We start from the raw sequence: 20,116 nt of genomic DNA on the forward strand, positions 1-20,116 counted from the left end.
AGGTTTCCTTGGACAATATCTTTGGATGGGAATGTCAACTCTAATACAAGTTTTCTCGGGATCCCTGGGTGGCGCAGCGGTTTGGCGCCTGCCTTTGGCCCAGGGCACGATTCTGGAGACCCGGGATCGAATCCCACATCAGGCTCCCAGTGCATGGAGCCTGCTTCTCCCTCTGCCTATGTCTCTGCCTCTCTCTCTCTGTGACTATCATAAATAAATAAAAATTAAAAAAAAATTAAAAAAAAAAGTTTTCTCCATTTACCAAACATCTTTAAAAAAACTCTGTCTTAGGTCTCTCTCCCCCTGATTTCTAGGTGATGTCATGTTTCCACTGAATATCCCTAGTGGATACAATGCAAGATATTTCATATCCCCATTTCATAGCTAGTGATCGTAAGGCTCACCGAAGTTGACCACGCCGGCCAGTTTTTACAAGTATAGCCTGCTTGGACAAGATCCAAGCCACAGTGAGCACATGCAACTCAACACTGGCCAAATGTAACAAATGGTTTGCTCCTTCACTTTCTAGGAGTACTCAGAGAAAGACAACCCTCTCCAAATCAAACACCAGACAGCCCAAACATGCTGATTTAAAAATCATTAAAATAACATGCTTAAAATTTTTTTGATTCAGTTTTAAGAACAAAATATAACAACTATAAAACTAATTATTCTTCTCCATTATTTTCACTTCACTTATGTTAACAGGTATTTATGGATAGAGAAAAATGTGAGCAGATATGGAAGACATGGGATCTTCATTATCATTACTAACTTCACTCTTGACCTCCTAGGACAACATTCACAATACAGAGCCTAGAATGTTTTGGTTGGATGGGACCATATGTAGGCTCGGTTGGCAAGCAGGTTATTTTGGGAGTATCAATACTTCTGAAGGAAGAAGGCGGCAACAGGATGGGGCAGAAGGAGAAGTCAATGAGCTGCAATCAGGCACAAAAAGCCTTAACCTCACCACAACTCTGGAATTTAGCCCCTCAAAACTGCCCCAGAGTGGTATGGTAGTGCAGTAGGGTCCTTGGAAGGGATACTGAAACATGCACCTCAATGACCTTCCCAAATTTTTTTTATTTTAAACAAAAGGTGAGACATGACTTGCCCACGGCAACTTATCTACTCAAGAGCAGAGTATCACAGCCCATTTCTCCTTCAGGCTAGTTCATTTAAACTGTGCTATGAGGCCAGTGCTTTCTAAATGGAAAGTCCAATGTTTAGCAAGACTGCCAAAGAAGGGCTATAAATCCTGAAGGACAGAAAGTGAAAATAAAACATTAGAAATCCTAAGCCTCCACGTTAGTTGCTCTGAAATAAACGATCAGCCAAATATGATATGAAATATTGGAGAAACAATTTAGGGATGTTAAAAAATGACAGCAAATGCCACAAGCATGAAAACACTCTAAAGGGTTATTTTATTTCTTTCTAATTCTAACCTGGTAACCTCTCAGCCTTAGGATGCTGGCACAATTGAAATGTTAGCAGTAAATAATAAAACTGCTTTGTAGAGGCAGGGGGGAAAAAAACTGAAACTAAAGCAGCTGTAATAACAACAAATTGCCACAAGGAAATAGCGTGTTCTAATTTTTAATTTTGCCTTCCAAGAACAAAGGAAGATGATACTAATAACAGGAACATCAAAAAAGTAGAAAGCAAGCTTAGACCATAAAAACAAATATAGAAAAGAGTCGTTGGATAATTCTGAGCTCTGCCGAGGCAGTTACTGCTCATCAACTAAAGAAAGATTGAATCTGAAGTTTTAAATGATCTTTGGTAGTCAAAATATAATGTGTATGATGCTGCAAATAGGGCCCTACTGAGAGCTCGATATAGGAGTCAGAGTACAGGGAAGGTCACAAGGGAACACCTAAAGAGAGGCCTTTTTTTTTTTTTTTTTTTTTTTTTTGACATCATGGCTTTTGTAGACCTCAGTTGCAGAAATATTACTGAAATGATTTCTTTCTGCCTTTTCAAAAGAGCTAACCTCTAACCTGGGCGAGGAAATCAGCCCAACAGCACTACCATCAGGGCTCAAATACTTCCCAACTGTGTGATCCTCATGGCACCGCATTTCTCTGTCTAGGTTCCCTTGTCTAAAAAAAAAAAAAAAAATGGGGATTATAATCATAGACACAGGTCGAAACAAAAAGAACCGAGTGCAGAATTTGACACTGTTAATTATTATATCAGGCATTGTCATTATCATAATTAAAGCTATTATTAAATATCTAAATGACATTCAGAGTGTTTGTACCTGGACAGGTTTACCAAGACATTTTTCAAAAACCAGCACACCTCCTTTCCCAAAAAAGAGTTAAATGACCCTCTGAAATGCCTGAAGTAAGAACATGACACTTCTGTTCAGAGTGCAGAAGAAACAGCCAAGAGTCTTGAGGGAGTTGTTAAGATTCAGTGTGAACACTAGGAGAACACACAGCACCTGTTTCCTATGATACATACCCCCTCGTTCTTGTAGTTCATAAAATGGCCTGGGTTTGGCTCACCTTCCCACCCTGCTTAGTTAGCATCCACCCTGAGAAGCACCTTTGCAGATGTTATATACATGCAAACACACCTGGGGACAAGCTAACACAGCCCTCCTGGTGACAGCTCCGTTGGCGATACACAAAGCAAAGACACACCGGGGTTAGTTAGGCAAAGATGCATCTTTAAGGATTTTCAGGGTATTTGGGTACTGTGTGAATGGGGCTAAAAATAAGCTCATGGCTGGAAGGAAAGAAAAAATAAAAGGTTTTTTAAATCACAGATAGATTTTAGTGCACTGAACATGTATTCTCCAAGCCCGTTGGATTTTTTACTTCAATGCCATTCCACGACTCCGCTGACTCAGTATTACAAACACAAAGTAAATTTGAAGATTTATAACATAGCAACTCTGATCTGTAATGAAATCTGAAATCTAAATGTCTAGGCTAATAGCATTTTAAAAATGAAGCAAATGTTTGTCTGAAATAGGCTACAATTTCACTGCTCTTGCGAAAGGTAAGATTCCTAATTTTTGGCCACGAGCATGCCCATTATGTACAATGGGCACCATGGCCAGAGAAATTATACACTGCAGAAATGTTTTTGTATAAGGAAAATTGTTATCTGGAAACTTTCGCCTCAAAGCACGATTTTGAATGCTATTCAATTACAAATATTAAAAATAATAACATAAAAGAAATCCAGCACCAGATTCAGAGAAATAATCCCCAAGGCCCCTGGGAAGGTTTTAGAGTCTAAACAGGGCCTGGAACGATGTTTTCTTTTTAAAATATTGCTGGTGCTCAGAGAGGACATTAAGGCTATCATCAATACCCACCTGACTGCTGTGCCAGTCTCACAGAAAGACACATCTCATTTCATTAGACAAAATAAAGACAAATCAACTGTAAATTAATGTTCTTTGATTGTATTATATTTCTTCAAAGTTCCCTATTTTTATTGCCTTGTCCTCATTTCTCTTGTCTTCAGATTTTTCACATTTACACATTTATTTAATATTTTCTCCTTACAAGGTACCTTTCACATAGCTCATTTTATTCTCACGGGAACCAAGTATTATTACCTTGGTTTTTAAAAGTTCAAAAATTGAGGCCTAAAGCACTAATTGACCTAAGATTTTAAAGTGGAGGAAAGAGAACTTAAATTTAATTTTTCTGATTGCACACTACCATTTCTCAGTGGACATGAGATTTTTCTGTTAACCATTTTCTTCCTTCCTCTTCCTTTCTTCATTCCTAAATGCTATATGCTTATTCTCAATGGCCGGTATCAGCTCTGACATCCTCCAACCAGGAACCTATCCTGGAGCACATGCCAAATTTCAGAGGAGGTGCCTCTCCTATGTGCTCCTATAACAAACACTTTGCGTTTCCTTGTGAGAGGAGTCAAGATAGGCTCCTTGAAAACAAGTGATTATGTCTCACTTATTCAATATTGGGATGCAGGCAATGTGCCAGAAATCGAATAGCACTTCCTGCTCAGAAAAATAAAAACCCACCCCCAAAGAGAGTTTAGATAAGCATGTAGAAGAGGCACCTCCTGGTCGGTGGACATCTGAGTTGACACTAGAGGATAAATAAGAATTACCTAGTTGGGGAAAAAATAATAATAAAGAATTATCCAGTTAAAGGGTAAAGAGACTGGGAGGACTAACCAGGTGAGGAGGGGGGAAGAAAAGAATAAAAATAACCAAATAGGAGAAACACAAATACTACTATGCATTTAAAGAAGGAGGCTACCTGCCTATTCAAAACCACTCAGTTATCTAAACCTCACCAACAGCAAATCATTTGATGATAGAAATGTGTTGCAAGGTGTAAAAAAAGAGGGCTCTAAAAACAATTTACCATAGTTTGACAATAGGTAAATTCTGATGATCCTGAATCTCTTTGTAAAGCTACTACTGGAGAAGGAACACTATCTCTCCCTCAACTACACCAGCCCTTCTACCTTGACCTGCCTCGAAAATAGCCTAAACAACACAATCCATCCCCCCATATTCCAGTATTAAATAGATAATAGTACTGCTAGAAATATCACAAATCCTTCCTTTTATCATGAAAGTAAAGAGAAGCTGGCTAGAATAGAATTTTCCTATCAGCAATCTCTATCTGAAACCTGTTTCACTATTAAATTACATTATTTTAATACAAAATATTTCATACCAAGAGACAAACAGAAAATAACAAACATCCATGCACCCACCATTCAGTTTCATGAAATCAGAACATTCTGTCATATTTAACTTTATATCTTTTTAATTTTAATAAAACAGTATGAATACATTTAGAAGCCTGGTTTTATCTCCTCCCTAATATGGCTTTCTGCCTTCTGGAAAAAGACACTAGCATAAAGTTGATGTACTCTTTGTAAAAATACAGGAATATAAAGACTATATAGGATTATTTAGTGGTTTCTTAAATATTACATGAACTATGCATGTTATAATACAGCTGTTGATATACTCTAAAGCCTTGCTAAAACAGGGTAGCAGAGGCCTAATAAACTAGAACAAGAATATTTGTAAATGCAATTTGAATTCACACATAAGTAGGGAAAACTGGAGGTACAAAAAAATAAACATAAATTAAGAGTAGTAGGTGAGCACTCAAGTTCCAGCTCAAGTTCCACAATAACTGAGACCCCTACAAAGGGACAGCACTATGTATTATGTACTATTTTTCTGTATCTTTGTCAACACTTATAAATATTAGGTATGTAGGTTTTCACATATGAAAAATGACAATCAGTAACTGACAGTGGTTTTCATTTACTTTTCCCTTGTTACTAATAAGGGTGAACATCTTTTCCTATGTTCATTAGTCATTCTAGCTACACGACTTGTTCTTCACCAAAAGTTCACCATTTCTCTCTTAGGTTGATTTTTGCTTGTTTATTTGGAGGTATTCTTTATATATGCTGAATACTTCTTGGACATACCCATTATTCCCATTAGAATGTCTAAAATTAAAATGACTGACCAGCGGTGCCTGGGTGGCTCAGTCAGTTAGGTACACGTCTGACTCTGGATTTTGGCTCAGGTCATGATCTCAGTGTCACAAGATCAAGCCCTGCCTCAGACTCCACAATGGGCATGAAGCCAGCTTAAGATTCTCTCTCCCTCTCCCTCTGCACCAGCCCCCAACTCTCTCTCTCTCACCTTTCTGAATCAATGAAGGAATGAATAAATAAATACATACATACATACAAAATAAATACATTAAAATAAAAAATAAAATGATTGAACACATCAAGTGTTGTTGAAGATGTAGAGCAACTGGAATTTTCATACACTACTGGCAAGAATGTAAAATGGCACAACCACATCAGAATATAGTTCAGTGGCTTCTTAGAAAGTTAAAATACAACGACCTTATAACATAGCCATTCCATTCCCAGGTATTTACCTAAGCAAAATAAAAGCATGTATCCTTACAAAGAATTGTGCATGAATGTGCATAGCTTTACTTGTAATAGCGAAACACTGGAAACAATCCAAATAACTACCAAAAGTTAGATGAAAAAACAAATATGAATGGGTACATGAATAAATAAACAAACCACGGAATGGAATACCACTAAGCAATAAAAAGAAATCAACTACTGATACACACTACAATATGTATGGATCCTAAAATAATTATAGTAAAAGAAACCAGCCTCCCCCTCAAAAATAGGGTACACACATCATAGGATTCATTTATAAAAATCTGTCAGTAATGACAGAAAGTAATCACTGATGGCCTGGGGTAAGGAGAAGTAATGAAGAGCAGGAAGGAGAGATTACCAAGGAACAGGAGGACACTTTTGTGGGTGATAGACATGTTCATTATCTTGATTCTGCTGGTGGTTTCATAGGTGCATACATATGTCAAAAATCATAGAAGTGTGTACATATGTTCAGTTTACTGAATGTCAACAGCTTGTATAGACTTTAAATATGTAGAGTTTATTTTGTATCAATTATAACTCAATAAAGCTGTTCCTTTAAAAAGTTCATAAAAATAGTAAGAAATTGAAGACAATCCGAACCATGCTAGGCTTCTGTCTTCTAAACATATTTTAAAATACAGGCCATGACTTAAAAACATCCCCTAACCTTCTCTTTACATCCTAAAAATAAGCAAAATAATGTCTTGAGTAAATTAAAATAGTGAGGGGGATAGGCAGCATTAGAGACAAGAAATTATGCTGGAGATATAACTAAGAGTATAAACTGAGAATCCAGGTCTTAAAAAGATTGTTCTTCCTACAGGAAATTCACAGTTAATGTGTTTGCTATTGATAGCAGTAATCAGTATGCCAACATATAAAATTTTCCACTGGGCCAACTCACATGGTTGAGAATCTAGCCCCAACAATCCAAGGCTGACCTAATGAAAATATAATAATAACACTAATCAGCTGTAGGCTTCCTCTCCACTATCTTAATCCATTATCATTCTCATGAAAGGTTGTAATCACTTTTCTTGCTCAAGCTAATTCCATTTTCATGTCCTCCTGCTCAAGTGAAATAAACCAGAAAATCCGTAAGTTCTACTTCATAGAGAGCCAAAACCACTAAGCCCCAACCTAGAAAAAAAAAAACCTACATGCAGTTACATACAATTAGCTTCAATGATTTCAGAAAGGTGGTATTTGTTAAGCATTTAAGCCCCCAATGAAAGACAAAAGCATTTAAGTACCTACCATCTCCAAAAATATGTGTCACAAGCCTGATAAGTGTTTGCTTAAGATCAAACTCGATGAGCTTAGTGGCCTCCATGGTATGTGTCTCTTGTTTGTAAGCCGAGCGAGAACTCTGTTCAAAGAGCTGTAGGCTCTCTCCATCCTTTATGCCAGCAAATAACTGTAAACCAAGAGGAATAATATGCATAAATAAAAATAGTATCCTGGACAGCCTACATGAAAAAACATTATGTGGGAATAAATCCATTAAGTCTTCTAGTCAATGACCATACTGAAATTAACACTCATTTAGTACGGACTTTGAACAAAGCACTATGCTACATGTAATTGAGAGTCTCTAGGGAATTAAAAGATACTGTCCTGATCTTTTCTCATCTCTTCATTTTACTTTGGCTTAACTTACAGTCATTTCCTCAAAAGAGACATTACCCTCAATGCTAGTGTAAATGCCAGTGAATCAAGTTTTCGGACTCTAAAATGTATTCTTGAACATCCTACAGTGTCCTTACAGTGTGACCTGAGACAAAGTAAGAAAGTATATTCCAAGAAATAAATTCTGTAAAGCACACGAAGGCAGAAAGCATGCTGAACTTTGCTTAACCCTGTTATCTCTAAAACTTAGGAAAGAAAATGAAATATAGGTGAACACAAGGCTATGTGTTATGGTAAATAAATTTCAGGTAATGATTTGTATAGTAGAAATAATAACACTAAATTAAGAGACTGTGATAATTAAATAACATATGAAAAGCATAGCATACTGCAATGACTAGATACATTTTAATTATCATCATTATTAATCATATCTCTTATTAGTCATAAGCTGGTTCCCTCACTTCCTTCCTTTAAATAATAAAGTGTACCCATCTTTAACAACAAAGTAAATCTTCACCTGCTAGGAGAGGACTCAAGATGGAGAACTGAGCAAATGAATCTATTGTTCTTAACACCTAATATCCCAAGAATAAAAAAAAATTTAATGTTTTAACAAAAAAAAATAAGTCAACTGCTATTTCTAGTAATATTGAGCAGAATAATTAGAACCAAGCCTCCTCATAAATCTATTAAAATATACAAAAATTCCTAAAAGCACAGAAGTAATACAATAGAGAGGAATTAAAACTCTACAGGAAAGCACAAAACCAGGGGAAAAAGCATCACATAAGCCAGAGAGAAACACTGAGAATATCTGCATATGCAATGTATCTACTGAAAAGCTGAACATTGGTTATGACAGCTTACCACAGCAAGTCACGGTCAAGTGAAACCCCACAGTGTCTGACCAAATTGCATAATCCAATAAACAGCCCTAAAGGACTTACCCCCATGATAAGGATGAATACAATATTCTTGTACAGACTTGCAGTTAGGAGTCACATTATTTGGGCAAGAGAGAGAATCTCAGGCTGTGAAACTAAACTAAAGCAATCGGAGACTGGTAGCTTCTCTAAGTGTCTAGTAAAATCAAAAGAAAATCTCAAAAAAAGATTCTACTATCCTATAAATCAAACTAGTCCTATTAGAGTGAAGACAATGCAGCTGCCAAAGTCTGTTCTTCAACAACTATTCTAAAATAACTGAGAACAACAAAAAGAGTAAATAAAATTGTTAAATAACATGGGAAAAGGACAATGCCCAAATTTCAAAATGATTATATGTAAAAAAGAAGGAAGGGAGGAAGAGAGGGAGCAAGGAAGCAAAGGAGGAAAGAAGGAAGGCATGCAAGTTAAATAATTCCCAGAGAAAAGGAACTATTAAATTCCATCCCACTTTTTACCTTTGAAGTAAGCAAGCACAAGCAGAGAAAAATTGAGGGTAAGAGAAAAAAGGGGAATTGGTGAAGGATTAAGGTTGATCTAAAATACCACTAAAAAGAGTAAGTGACTGTAAGTGTGAAAATCCTACAAGTATTCTAAGATATGTGACTAAAGATCACAATGAAGGGACAGCATGACCAATTAAATGTGACAATCCTCAAAATGCATGGTCACAATGGAAAAGAAAAAGATGAAAATAATGAAAGACATCCTTTAGCAACTGAATGGGGTTGCATAAAAATAAAGCAAACCTAAAAACTTAGAAGGTTTATAAAATCATTTCCTTCCCATCTCATCCAAAAAACAAAACAATACAAAATAAAACAAAAAATTCCACTGGAGGCTCTGTACTTTGCTGCACTAACAGAAGAGGGCACCAGGCAACTACAATTTCTTCCAAACCAAACACCCACAAAAAGTAACAGAAGAAGATGAAATAAAGCTACATAGAAAATACCAGAAACACTCAGTACAGCTTAACTGATGAAACTCTATTTTCCCCTTTTCCTCAAAAAGAAAGTCAAGAGGCAGCAGCAGAAGAAGGTAACATAATACTTCAAAACCAAATTAAATACACTAAAAAGCATTTGGGGTTATGAATAACTGCTTGAGTCAGAAACTCAAAAATTAAGAACAAAAATGTATGAAAAACAGGAAGAAATGAAAATAAAATTGATTAAACTCAGAAAGGAAAGACAACAAAATTTTCTTGAAATAGAAGTCTAAATCACGAAGTACATGGTAGAGAAGAGCCTCAGGGAAGATTTAATTAGGAACATTAAAGAAAAGTAGGAAGAAAGCAAGACAAGAACAACAAGGTGAAGAAAGAAGAATCTGAGAGAAAGTGGTGGAAATGGAAGTCATGCAAAGAAGGAATAACACGTATATAATTGGAAATCCCTATAAGAGGAGAGAACACCATGAGACCAGAACTAATGGGCACCAGATAAAATGAGTACTTGAGAAAATGTAGCTTGGGAGGACAAAACACAAGACATATTCTGATAAACACTATCAGACTTCAAAGATAAAGAGGAAAAAAATACCCTAGGCCTCCAAGCAAAATGATCAAATAACTTAGAAGGGCAAAGCAATTAGACTAGCATCAGACTCTTTGAAATAACATGCAGCAGGGCAGCAGGGGAGTCACATTTTCAAACAATCCAATAACAATTAAAAAAAATTTTTAAAAAGAAAGAAAAAGTTATGTACCAAGAATTTTATACCCAGCAACACTGGCTTTTGCACATCAGGTCTACAGAAAAAGCTCTAAACATACAACAACACGGGAAATTTCATATTAATGAGCTGGTGTTTTTTTTCCCAAGGTTTTACTTATTTATTCATGAGGACACAGAGACAGAGACATAGACAGAGGGAGAAGCAGGCTCCCTGCAGGGAACCCAATGTGACACTTGATTCCTGGACCTGGGATCACACCCTGAGCCAAAGGCAGATGTCCAACCGCTGAGCCACTGAGGCATCCCTTAATGAGCTCTTTTTAAAGAATTCACTAAAGCATAAACTTTATTCAAGCAAAAGGTAACTGAGAAATATTCACCAAAAAACCTACCACATTAATAATGAATAACACATTAACACATAAAATTATAGATCTGAGACTAAAACAAAGTAGAAATAATAAAATAAGAAATGGAAGGAGAGGGAGTAGAAGTGGCAAATGAAAAATACAAATTGGGGATCCCTGGGTGGCGCAGCGGTTTGGCACCTCCCTTTGGCCCAGGGCACGATCCTGGAGACCCAGGATCGAATCCCACATCGGGCTCCCGGTGCATGGAGCCTACTTCTCCCTCTGCCTGTGTCTCTGCCTCTCTCTCTCTCTCTCTCTCTCTCTCTCTGTGACTATCATAAATAAATAAAAATAAAAAATAAAAAAAATTAAAAAAAAAGAAAAATACAAATTGGTTACTGTATACATGACAGGTAATAGTTAAAAAACACCTTTAAAACAAACTAGTAGGTTAAATAAGAAAATGGTGAAATGAGAGTATTTAAAATGATGTAAATAGAACAGTTACCATTAAAACAAAAATATGAACCTTTCTAAAAGGCAAAAAAAATTAATTCAAAGGCAAAAAAACAAAATAAAATATATTTGGTGGAGAAAGAAATATGCTGAATATAAAATAATTCATAATTACACAATATTATGACGGAGTTGAGACCAAACATATCAGGCATATCACTATGTGTGAATGGACTTGATTCACCTCTTAAAAGGAAAAAAAAAGAACAAAAACATTAAATTTGATAACAAAGCAGGACCTAACTATATGTTGTTTATAAGAAACACATCTAAGACAATGTTAAAAGTAAGAAACAGAGTATAACAAGCAAATAGTAACGAAACATCAAGCACAGCAATCATGAAATCAGAAAAGGTAAAATTCAAGCAAAAAACAAAAACAATAACAACACTAAACATGAAAAACAAGACATTAATTCTAAAATTTTCAAATCATAATAATATGCAGGGCTTATCAATATTTATAAATCAAATAACACAGTAATCACACTTATTTTGAAAAATCCATAGGAGATGCAAAAGACACACTTTAAAACACTAATACTGGGAGAATTTAATACATTCTTAGGATAAAATCAAGTACACAAAATTAACTAAGAAGACAGAAGGCCTAAACAACATAACTAATAAAGGAAATAATATAAATATCTTACTACTTGACAGTATAAAATACATTTTCATCTCAAGGAGCCAGACAACATGAACAAAAATTGATCATATATCAGTTTTTAATAAAAATATAAGTATGTTCCATAAAGAAGAAAGAAGTGCGTCTCATAATAAGAAATAATAAGTTACATTTCTACCCCAATACTACAAACTGAAAGTCATTAACAGAAAAAAAGAAAATATACACGCCCTTCTACATGGAAATTGAAAAAAGGAAAAAGGAAAAAGTTTTTCAGGAAACAACAGGACAAAGTGACAATTATCCAAATATATAAGGAACTTTTAAGAGTTGACAAAACATCAAGAAAAAAGGGAAACGGGATCCCTGGGTGGCGCAGCGGTTTGGCGCCTGCCTTTGGCCCAGGGCGCGATCCTGGAGACCCGGGATCGAATCCCACATCGGGCTCCCGGTGCATGGAGCCTGCTTCTCCCTCTGCCTATGTCTCCGCCTCTCTCTCTCTCTCTCTCTCTCTCTCTCTGTGACTATCATAAATAAATAAAAATTAAAAAAAAAAAAAAGAAAAAGAAAAAAGGGAAACATATATGAACATATAATTCACCAAAAAAAAAAGATAATGACTCTTAACACGTGAAAGATATTCAGAAGAGAAATGCAAATTAAAACAACAGTATGACATTAGAAAAATTAAAACTCAAAACACACTCTTCTGGTGGGACCTGTGAAAACTCATACAGAGATTGTTGACAAAAACACAGAAATTGGTAGAACTCTTTTAAAGGCAAATCTGGCAATAGCTAACAAAATTACATATGCATTCACCTCCTTACTCAATCCTCCCACTTCTATTTACCCTGAAGATAAACCTCCAGAACTAATACCTATATTCAAGGTTTTCATTGTAGCATTGTTTGTAACTACAACATATGGGAAACAAACAAACAAAAAAAATGTCCATACAGAAGAGATAAGTTAATATATGATCTATCCATCATTGGAGTATTTTAGAGATAGGAGAGAGAACGAAAATCTCTCTGAACTGATTCTCAAGGTACATTGCTAAGTGAGAAAAGCAAAGTGCAAAAAAAGCATATATCATTTATCAATTATAAGAGCACCTGGGTGGCTCAGTCAGTTAAGTGTCTCCCTTAGGCTCAGGTCATGAACTGGGGGTCCTAGGATTGAGGCCCCATTGGGCTCCCTGTTTAGTGGGAAGCCTGCTTCTCCCTTTTACTATCCCTCTGTGCAATCACTGTCTATCTCTCTCTCCCCTTCTCACTCCAAAATACATTTAAAAAATCTTTTAAAAAACCAATTATACTTCTTTCATGTAAAAAAAAAAGAAAATACTAAAACATACACAGATCTGTACATTTGTATAAAATAAAATGAACAAATAACATCAAAAAGATGAACCTAAAGAGGTTGATTTTGTAAAGGAAATCGGGTGGTAACAGATTGAAGACTGAAAAGAATCAGTGAATGGGAATGGAGTAAAAAGAAGGAGGTGTTGGGAGTGAGGATGAGACAGGAGTAACTTTTTGAAGTAAACTTTTTTGTATACTTCTGACTTTTAGAATCACAGGAATGTTTTACCTACTAAAAAAATTACAAATAATCAGAACTCACCCAGATATGGCGAGAACTTAAAGCAGAATACCATGAGTAACAATAGAGCTGCTTCTATTCTTAATAAATGACGCTGACACACACTGAAGAGGGTAGGAAAAAATTAACCAAAGTAAATTTGAAAAGTGATATTCTAACTATTTTCTTAACAGAAAATAACAGCAAATATATACCAGCATGTAATTTTTTTCCACAAAAGTATATGTCAACATTTCTGAAACTACTCAATGTTCATTCTAAAACTGAGTAAGGAGAACCAGGTTATTCACTCACAGTCCAAAAACAAAAACATGAGGAGAGCTAGAAAGACTCATGTCATCATGAAACGGAAGTATCCATATAAATTCATATTTTCTACATATACATTGATTAAAACAAATAAAAGTACATGTACATATATTTTCTGTCCATTGAGGGGAATGAGAAGCAATGACATCCCAATAGCAATATTACACTCAAGCCTGGGATTCTAAATACCATTTTTCAATAAAAAAGCAGGGCCCCTTAAAAAAATGAATTGATTCCAGGGTTGGGACGAAGGAAGCACACCATGAACCCAAGATACGACGTGGGACTCAAAAATGATGAAAACGTGTCAAAAGAAACAGGAGACTAGTGGAAGGGGCTCCCACTGGCCAACGGGGGGGGAGGGGGGAGGGGTTAGCTGTAAAGTGAAATAAATAATTCCAGTAAGGCGATATATAACCGATAAAATAATTACCTACAAAGTCATGCTGATATAATTAATTGAATAAATATATGGGAGAAGGTAAAAGCCTTCCTAAAAATAAAATTCTACACAACAGCTTTATTTTTTTTTTTAATTTATTTATTTATTTATTTATGATAGTCACACAGAGAGAGAGAGGCAGAGACATAGGCAGAGGGAGAAGCAGGCTCCATGCACCGGGAGCCCGACATGGGACTCGATCCCAGGTCTCCAGGATCGCGCCCTGGGCCAAAGGCAGGCGCCAAACCGCTGCGCCACCCAGGGATCCCTACACAACAGCTTTAGAAGAAATGATGGATAAAAAAAATGAACATCTGGCTCTAAAGTTAGTGGGGCTAAATATAATGAGAAAAAGGATATTTACATAGCTTCAAAGTATCCCTCCACAAAAAACGTATTAGTTGCAAGGGGAAGAATAGTTACTTCATGGTGCAGAAATCTAGCAGATGCTATCTTTACCAAGTGATCAAAATTAAAAATTATACGTATCGACACCATGTGGCTTATAATACACAAATAAAAGCACAAGTAACTTACCATATTACATGAATACAGTCACTGACCCCAAAATAACTACACACACACACACACACACACACAAAATCAGCATATAGTACTTAATATTCCTATAGATGAAAATAAAGCTGTTGTTTTTCCATAAATGAGTACCACTCTAAGGACACATTAATTAGAAAGAAATGTGGAGAGCTGAACACTAAGGTGAAATGGAAAGGAACATTTCATCAGTAATGGTACAAAGGAAAAAGGAATGTGGTACTCTTCATCAAAATGAATATCCAGGTAAAAGATGTTCTCCTCACAAAATAAATAACTGATAGAAATGTAAAAGCCCCAGGTTCCAAAAGATACCTTTTATAGTCCACTAAAAGTAAAAATTCTATTACATGACCTAGCTGGCTAATAGAAAAGAACCTTTTACTCACAATCATGCATTAAAACAAACAAATGATCAACACAACATCAAGTTATTCAACTAGGAAAAAAAAGTTATTCAACTAGAAAAGGAAACTGGAGCTGAGTGGAATTACTTTGGTGTAACTACCAAAACACATGAAATGGGGGCCCGCAGGGTGACTGCCCTGCTCTGTGTCCACTCCAGAAGATGAAGGTCAGCCTTTTTATATTTATATATTTAATGAGGTAAAACGGGACATACAGCTTTTAGGTATACAACATTATGACTTCAAATATGTATAATTGTGAAATGATTACCAAAACAACTTTGGTTAACATCTACCATCACACACATTCACAAAATGGTTTTTTCTTACGATGAGAAATTTTAAGGTCTACTCTCTTATCAAGCTTCAAATATACTATACAGTATTATGGTCTACTGCCACCAGGCTGTATATAACATCCCCAGAACTTATTTATCTTATAATTGAAGTGGTAACCTTTGACCACCTTTTGCCCATTTTGCCTTACCTCCTAACCCCCCGCCTCTGGCAACCAACAATCTGTTCTCTAGGAGTTCAGGTTTTTTAGATTTCATATATAAGTGAGGTCATACACTATTTGCCTTTTTCTGACATTCCACTAAGCATAATGCCCTCAAGGTCTGCATATGTTATAGGAAACAGCAGGATTTCCTTTGTTTTTATGGCTGGGCGTGTGTGTGTGTATGTATACACATCTTTTTTATGCGTTCATCATCAATAGACCCTTATGGTGATTCCATATATTGACTATCGTAAATAATGCTGCAATGAACATGGGGGTACAGATATATTTCAAGATAGTGATTTCTCTTCCTTTGGGCTAATGCCTGGAAGAAGTGGGACTGCTGGATCATGTGGTAGTTATATTTTTAAGAGAAAACTCCATGCTATTTTCCATAGAGACTATTCTAATTTATATTCCCACCAACAGTGCACAAGGAATCCCTTTTTTCCATATCTTTGCCAACACTTGTTAATTCCTGTCTTTCTGACAGAAACCACTGTAATAGGCATAAAGTAGTATCTCATTGTGGCTTTGCATTTCCCTGATGAAAAGTAATGTTGATTATCTTTAGATGTATCTGTTGGCCATATCTATGTCTTCTTTGGGGAAATATGTATTCATCTCTTCCTCCCATTTTTAATTGCCTTTCTTTAAATTGACTCTCATGGGATCTTTATATATTTTGGGTATTAATCCAAATTAATATTTCTCTTTTGGATCATTTATTACTAGTGTATAGAAATATAACATTTTTGTATATTGATTTCTCACCCCGCAACTTAACTGAATTTATTAATTAGTTAAGCAGTTTTTTAGTAAGGTCTTTATTAATATCATTTTTTTTAGTAAGGTCTTTATTAATATCATGTCATCTGCAAATAAAATAGTTTTACTTCTTGCTTTCCAATTTGAATACTATTTTTTGAGTCTAATATTACTGTCTAGGACTTCCAGTAATATAATGAATAAAAATTACAAGAGGGGATCCCCGGGTGGCGCAGAGGTTTAGTGCCTGCCTTCGGCCCAGGGCGTGATCCTGGAGACCCGGGATCAAATCCCACGTCAGGCTCCTGGTGCATGAAGCCTGCTTCTCCCTCTGCCTATGTCTCTGCCTCTCTCTCTCTCTCTCTGTATGACTATCATAAATAAATAAAAATTAAAAAAAAATTACAAGAAGAGTCATCCTTGTCTAGTTCCTAATCTTAGGTAAAAAAAAAAAAAAAAATGCTTCCAGTTTTCCATCATTGAGCATGTTAGCAGTGGGCTTGTTATATATGGCCTTTTATTACATGGAAGACACTCCCTCTCTACACAGTTTGTGAGTTTTGTTTGTTTGTTTGACCATAAATGGATGTTGAATTTTGTCAAATTTTTTTTTCTACATCTATTGAGTTCTTATGAATTTTATCCCATGTTATGGTGATATGGTGCCTCAGTTTGATTTGCAGGTGTTGAATCCTCCTTGCAACCCTGGAAAAAAAAAATCCCATTTGGTCATGGTGTATGAACCTTTTAATGTCCTGTTGAGTTCAGCTTGCTAATATTGTTGGAGATTTTTTTATCTATGTTCATCAGGGATAATGGATTGTACTACAGACATTCCTCATTTTTTTTGTGCTTCAATTCCTTGCACTTCAAACAAATTGCATTTTTTACAAATTGAAGGTTTGAACCTTCACTGGAGGAAGTACTATGTGATGGAAACAGCAAATGAACTAGAATTAGAAGTGAAGCTTCAAGATGTGACTGAACTGCTGCCATCTCATGAACTTGAACAGATGAGGAGTTGCTTCTTATGGGTGAGCAAAGAAAGTGGTTTCCTTTTTTTTTTTTCTTTTTTTAAGATTTTATTTATTTATTCATGATAGACACACACAGAGAGAGAGAGAGAGAGAGAGAGGGCGGCAAAGACACAGGCAGAGGGAGAAGCAGGTTCCATGCAGGGAGCCTGATGTGGGACTCAATCCCCGGACTCCAGGATTACGCCCTGGGCCGAAGGCAGATGCTCAACTGCTGAGCCACTCAGGCATCCCAAGAAAGTGGTTTCCTGACATGGTACCTATTCCCAGTGAAGATGCCATAAAGACTGTTGAGATGATAATGGATGATTTAGAATGACATAACTTAGTTGTTAAGGTAATCAATTGTGAAATCAATTGTGAAAGAAGAGTCCACTGATGCTGCAAACCTCATCACTGTCTTACTCTAAGAAATTGCCACAGTTACTCCAACTTTCAGCAACCACCACCCTGATCATCAGCAGCCTGCAACAGTGAGACAAGACCCTCCACCGGCGAAAAGATTACAACTCACTGAAAGTTCAGATGGTGATTAGCATTTTTAGCAATAAAGAATTTTTATTTCGGGTATGTACATTGCTTTTTAGACATAACGCTATTGCACACTTAACAGACTACAGTATAGCACAAACATAAATTTTACATGAACTAAGAATCCAAAAAATTCATTTGTATCACTTCATTGTGACATTCACTTTTTTGTAGTGGTCTGGAACTGAACCTGAAATATCTCTAAAGAATGCCTGTAATTTTCTTTCGTTGTATTTTCTTTTCCTGGTTTTGGTTATCAGGGTAATTCTCACCTTGTAAAATGATTTTAAAAGTGCTCTCTCCTCTTCTATTTTTTGGGAAAGTTTGAAAAGGATTGGTATTAATTCTTCTTTAAATATTTAGAGGAATTAGCCAATGAAGAAGTCTGGTTGTGGGCTGTTGTTTACTAGGAGGTTTGTGATTACTATTTCAATCTCCTAATTCATTACTGGTCTGCTTAGATTTTTTTCGTTTAAGTAGGCTCCATGCAGAGCATGGAGCCCAACACATGGCTTGAACTCAGAACACTGAGCTCAAGACCTGGGGCTGAAATGAAGAGTCAGGACACTTAACCAACTGAGTCACCCAGGCACCCCAAGTCTGTCCAGATTTTCTAGCCCTTCATAATTCAGTGTTAGTAGATTACATGTTTCTAGGAATTTGTCCACTTCTTCTAAGTTATCCAATTTGTTGGTATCCAATTGTTCATAGTAGTATTTCTGCAGTATCAGTTGTAACATCTCATCTTTCATTTCTGATTTTATTTATACTGTGTCTCTTCACTTTTTCTCTTGGTAAGTCAATCTAAAGATATGTGTATTCTGCTTATCTTTCCAAAAAAAAAAAAAAAACAGTTCTTAGGTTCATTGGTCTTTTCTACTTACTTTTCAGCCTCTATTTCACTTTTTTCCATTCTCATCTTTGTTATTTCCTTCCTTCTATTAACTTTGGGCTTCATTTATTTTTCTTTTTCTAGTTCTTTGCATTGTAAACTTAGGTTGTTTATATGAAAATTTTTAGTTCTTAATTTTAGATGTTTATCACTATGAACTTCCCTTATAAAACCGCTTTCAATGCACCTCATAAGCTTTAGTATGCTGTTTTTCCATTTTCATTTGTCTCAAAGTATATTTTGATTTGTTTTTATTTCTTCTTTGACTTACTGACTGTTCAGTAGCATGTTATTTAATCTCCACATGTTTATGATTTGTTCAGTTTTCATCGACTATTGATTTCTAGCTTCATATCACTGTGACCAGAAAAGATGCTTAATGTAACTTCAGTCTTCTTTATTAAGATTTCTTCTGTAGCCTAACATATGACCTATTGTGGGGGAGTTCATGAAGAAGAGAAGAATGTATACTGTACTGGATGGAATTTTCTGTAAATATCTAGAAAGTCCATCTACTACTGTATAGTTCTAAGTCTTTCATTTCCTTATTGATTTTCTGTCTGCATAATCTGCCCACTAATGAGAGTGAGATATAGAAGTCTGCTATTATTGTATAGCTGTCTATTTATTCCCTTAGTTGGGTTAATATTTATTTTATATATGTTTAGGTGCCCATGTTGTGCATATTTACAAATGTTATATCCTCTTGTTGGAGTAACCTCCTTTGCCATTATATAATGGCCTTCTTTGTCTCCTAGTACTATTAAAGTCTATTTTATCTGATGTAAGTATAGCTACCCCAGCTTTTGTTGGGTTTCTATGCATGGAATACCATTTTCTATTCCTTCACTTTAGGTTTGTGTGTGTCCTTAACCCTGAATTAAGCCTCTTCTAAGCATCATATAGTTGAGTCTTGTTTTCTTTTATTCATTGAGCCACTCTATGTCTTTTGATTGGTAGACTGACATTTACATTTAAAATAATTATTGATAGGTATGGACTTATTACCATTTTTTTAGTGGTTCTATAATTCCTTTGTTCCTTTCTATTTCTCTTGTTCTCTTCATTTGTGAGTTCATGATTTTCTGTATCGGTATATTTACATTCCTTTATCTTTTCTGTATCTACTACAGGTTTTTGTTGTGTGGTTACCCAGAGGCTTACCTAAAATACAGTAGAGTTGTAACAATTTGTTTTAAGCTGTTAACAACTAAAATGCTGAACACATTATAAAGTTCTACATTTTTATTCCCCTCATTTGTTTTAATGTCACAACTTACATCTTTTGATGTTGTGTATCCATTAACAAATTGCTGTATTTTTACTACTTTTGTCTTTTAACCTTCATACTAGAGTTATAAGTG

General features: G+C 35.6%; 1 protein-coding gene across 4 annotated transcripts in view; it reads right to left on the reverse strand.

Moving 5' to 3' along the window:
* The window catches only part of FARS2 (phenylalanyl-tRNA synthetase 2, mitochondrial), a 499,567-nt gene that overhangs the window by 328,980 nt on the left and 150,471 nt on the right, over positions 1-20,116 (reverse strand). For all 4 annotated transcript variants that reach the window (XM_077886004.1, XM_077886002.1, XM_077886005.1 and 1 more), the window contains one exon: positions 7,213-7,372. In XM_077886004.1, coding sequence (XP_077742130.1) covers positions 7,213-7,372 — 160 coding nt within the window. The remainder of the gene's footprint in view (positions 1-7,212; positions 7,373-20,116) is intronic.

Source organism: Canis aureus, chromosome 37 (assembly GCF_053574225.1).
Source record: "Canis aureus isolate CA01 chromosome 37, VMU_Caureus_v.1.0, whole genome shotgun sequence".
In the NCBI taxonomy this organism is placed as follows: Eukaryota; Metazoa; Chordata; class Mammalia; order Carnivora; family Canidae; genus Canis; species Canis aureus.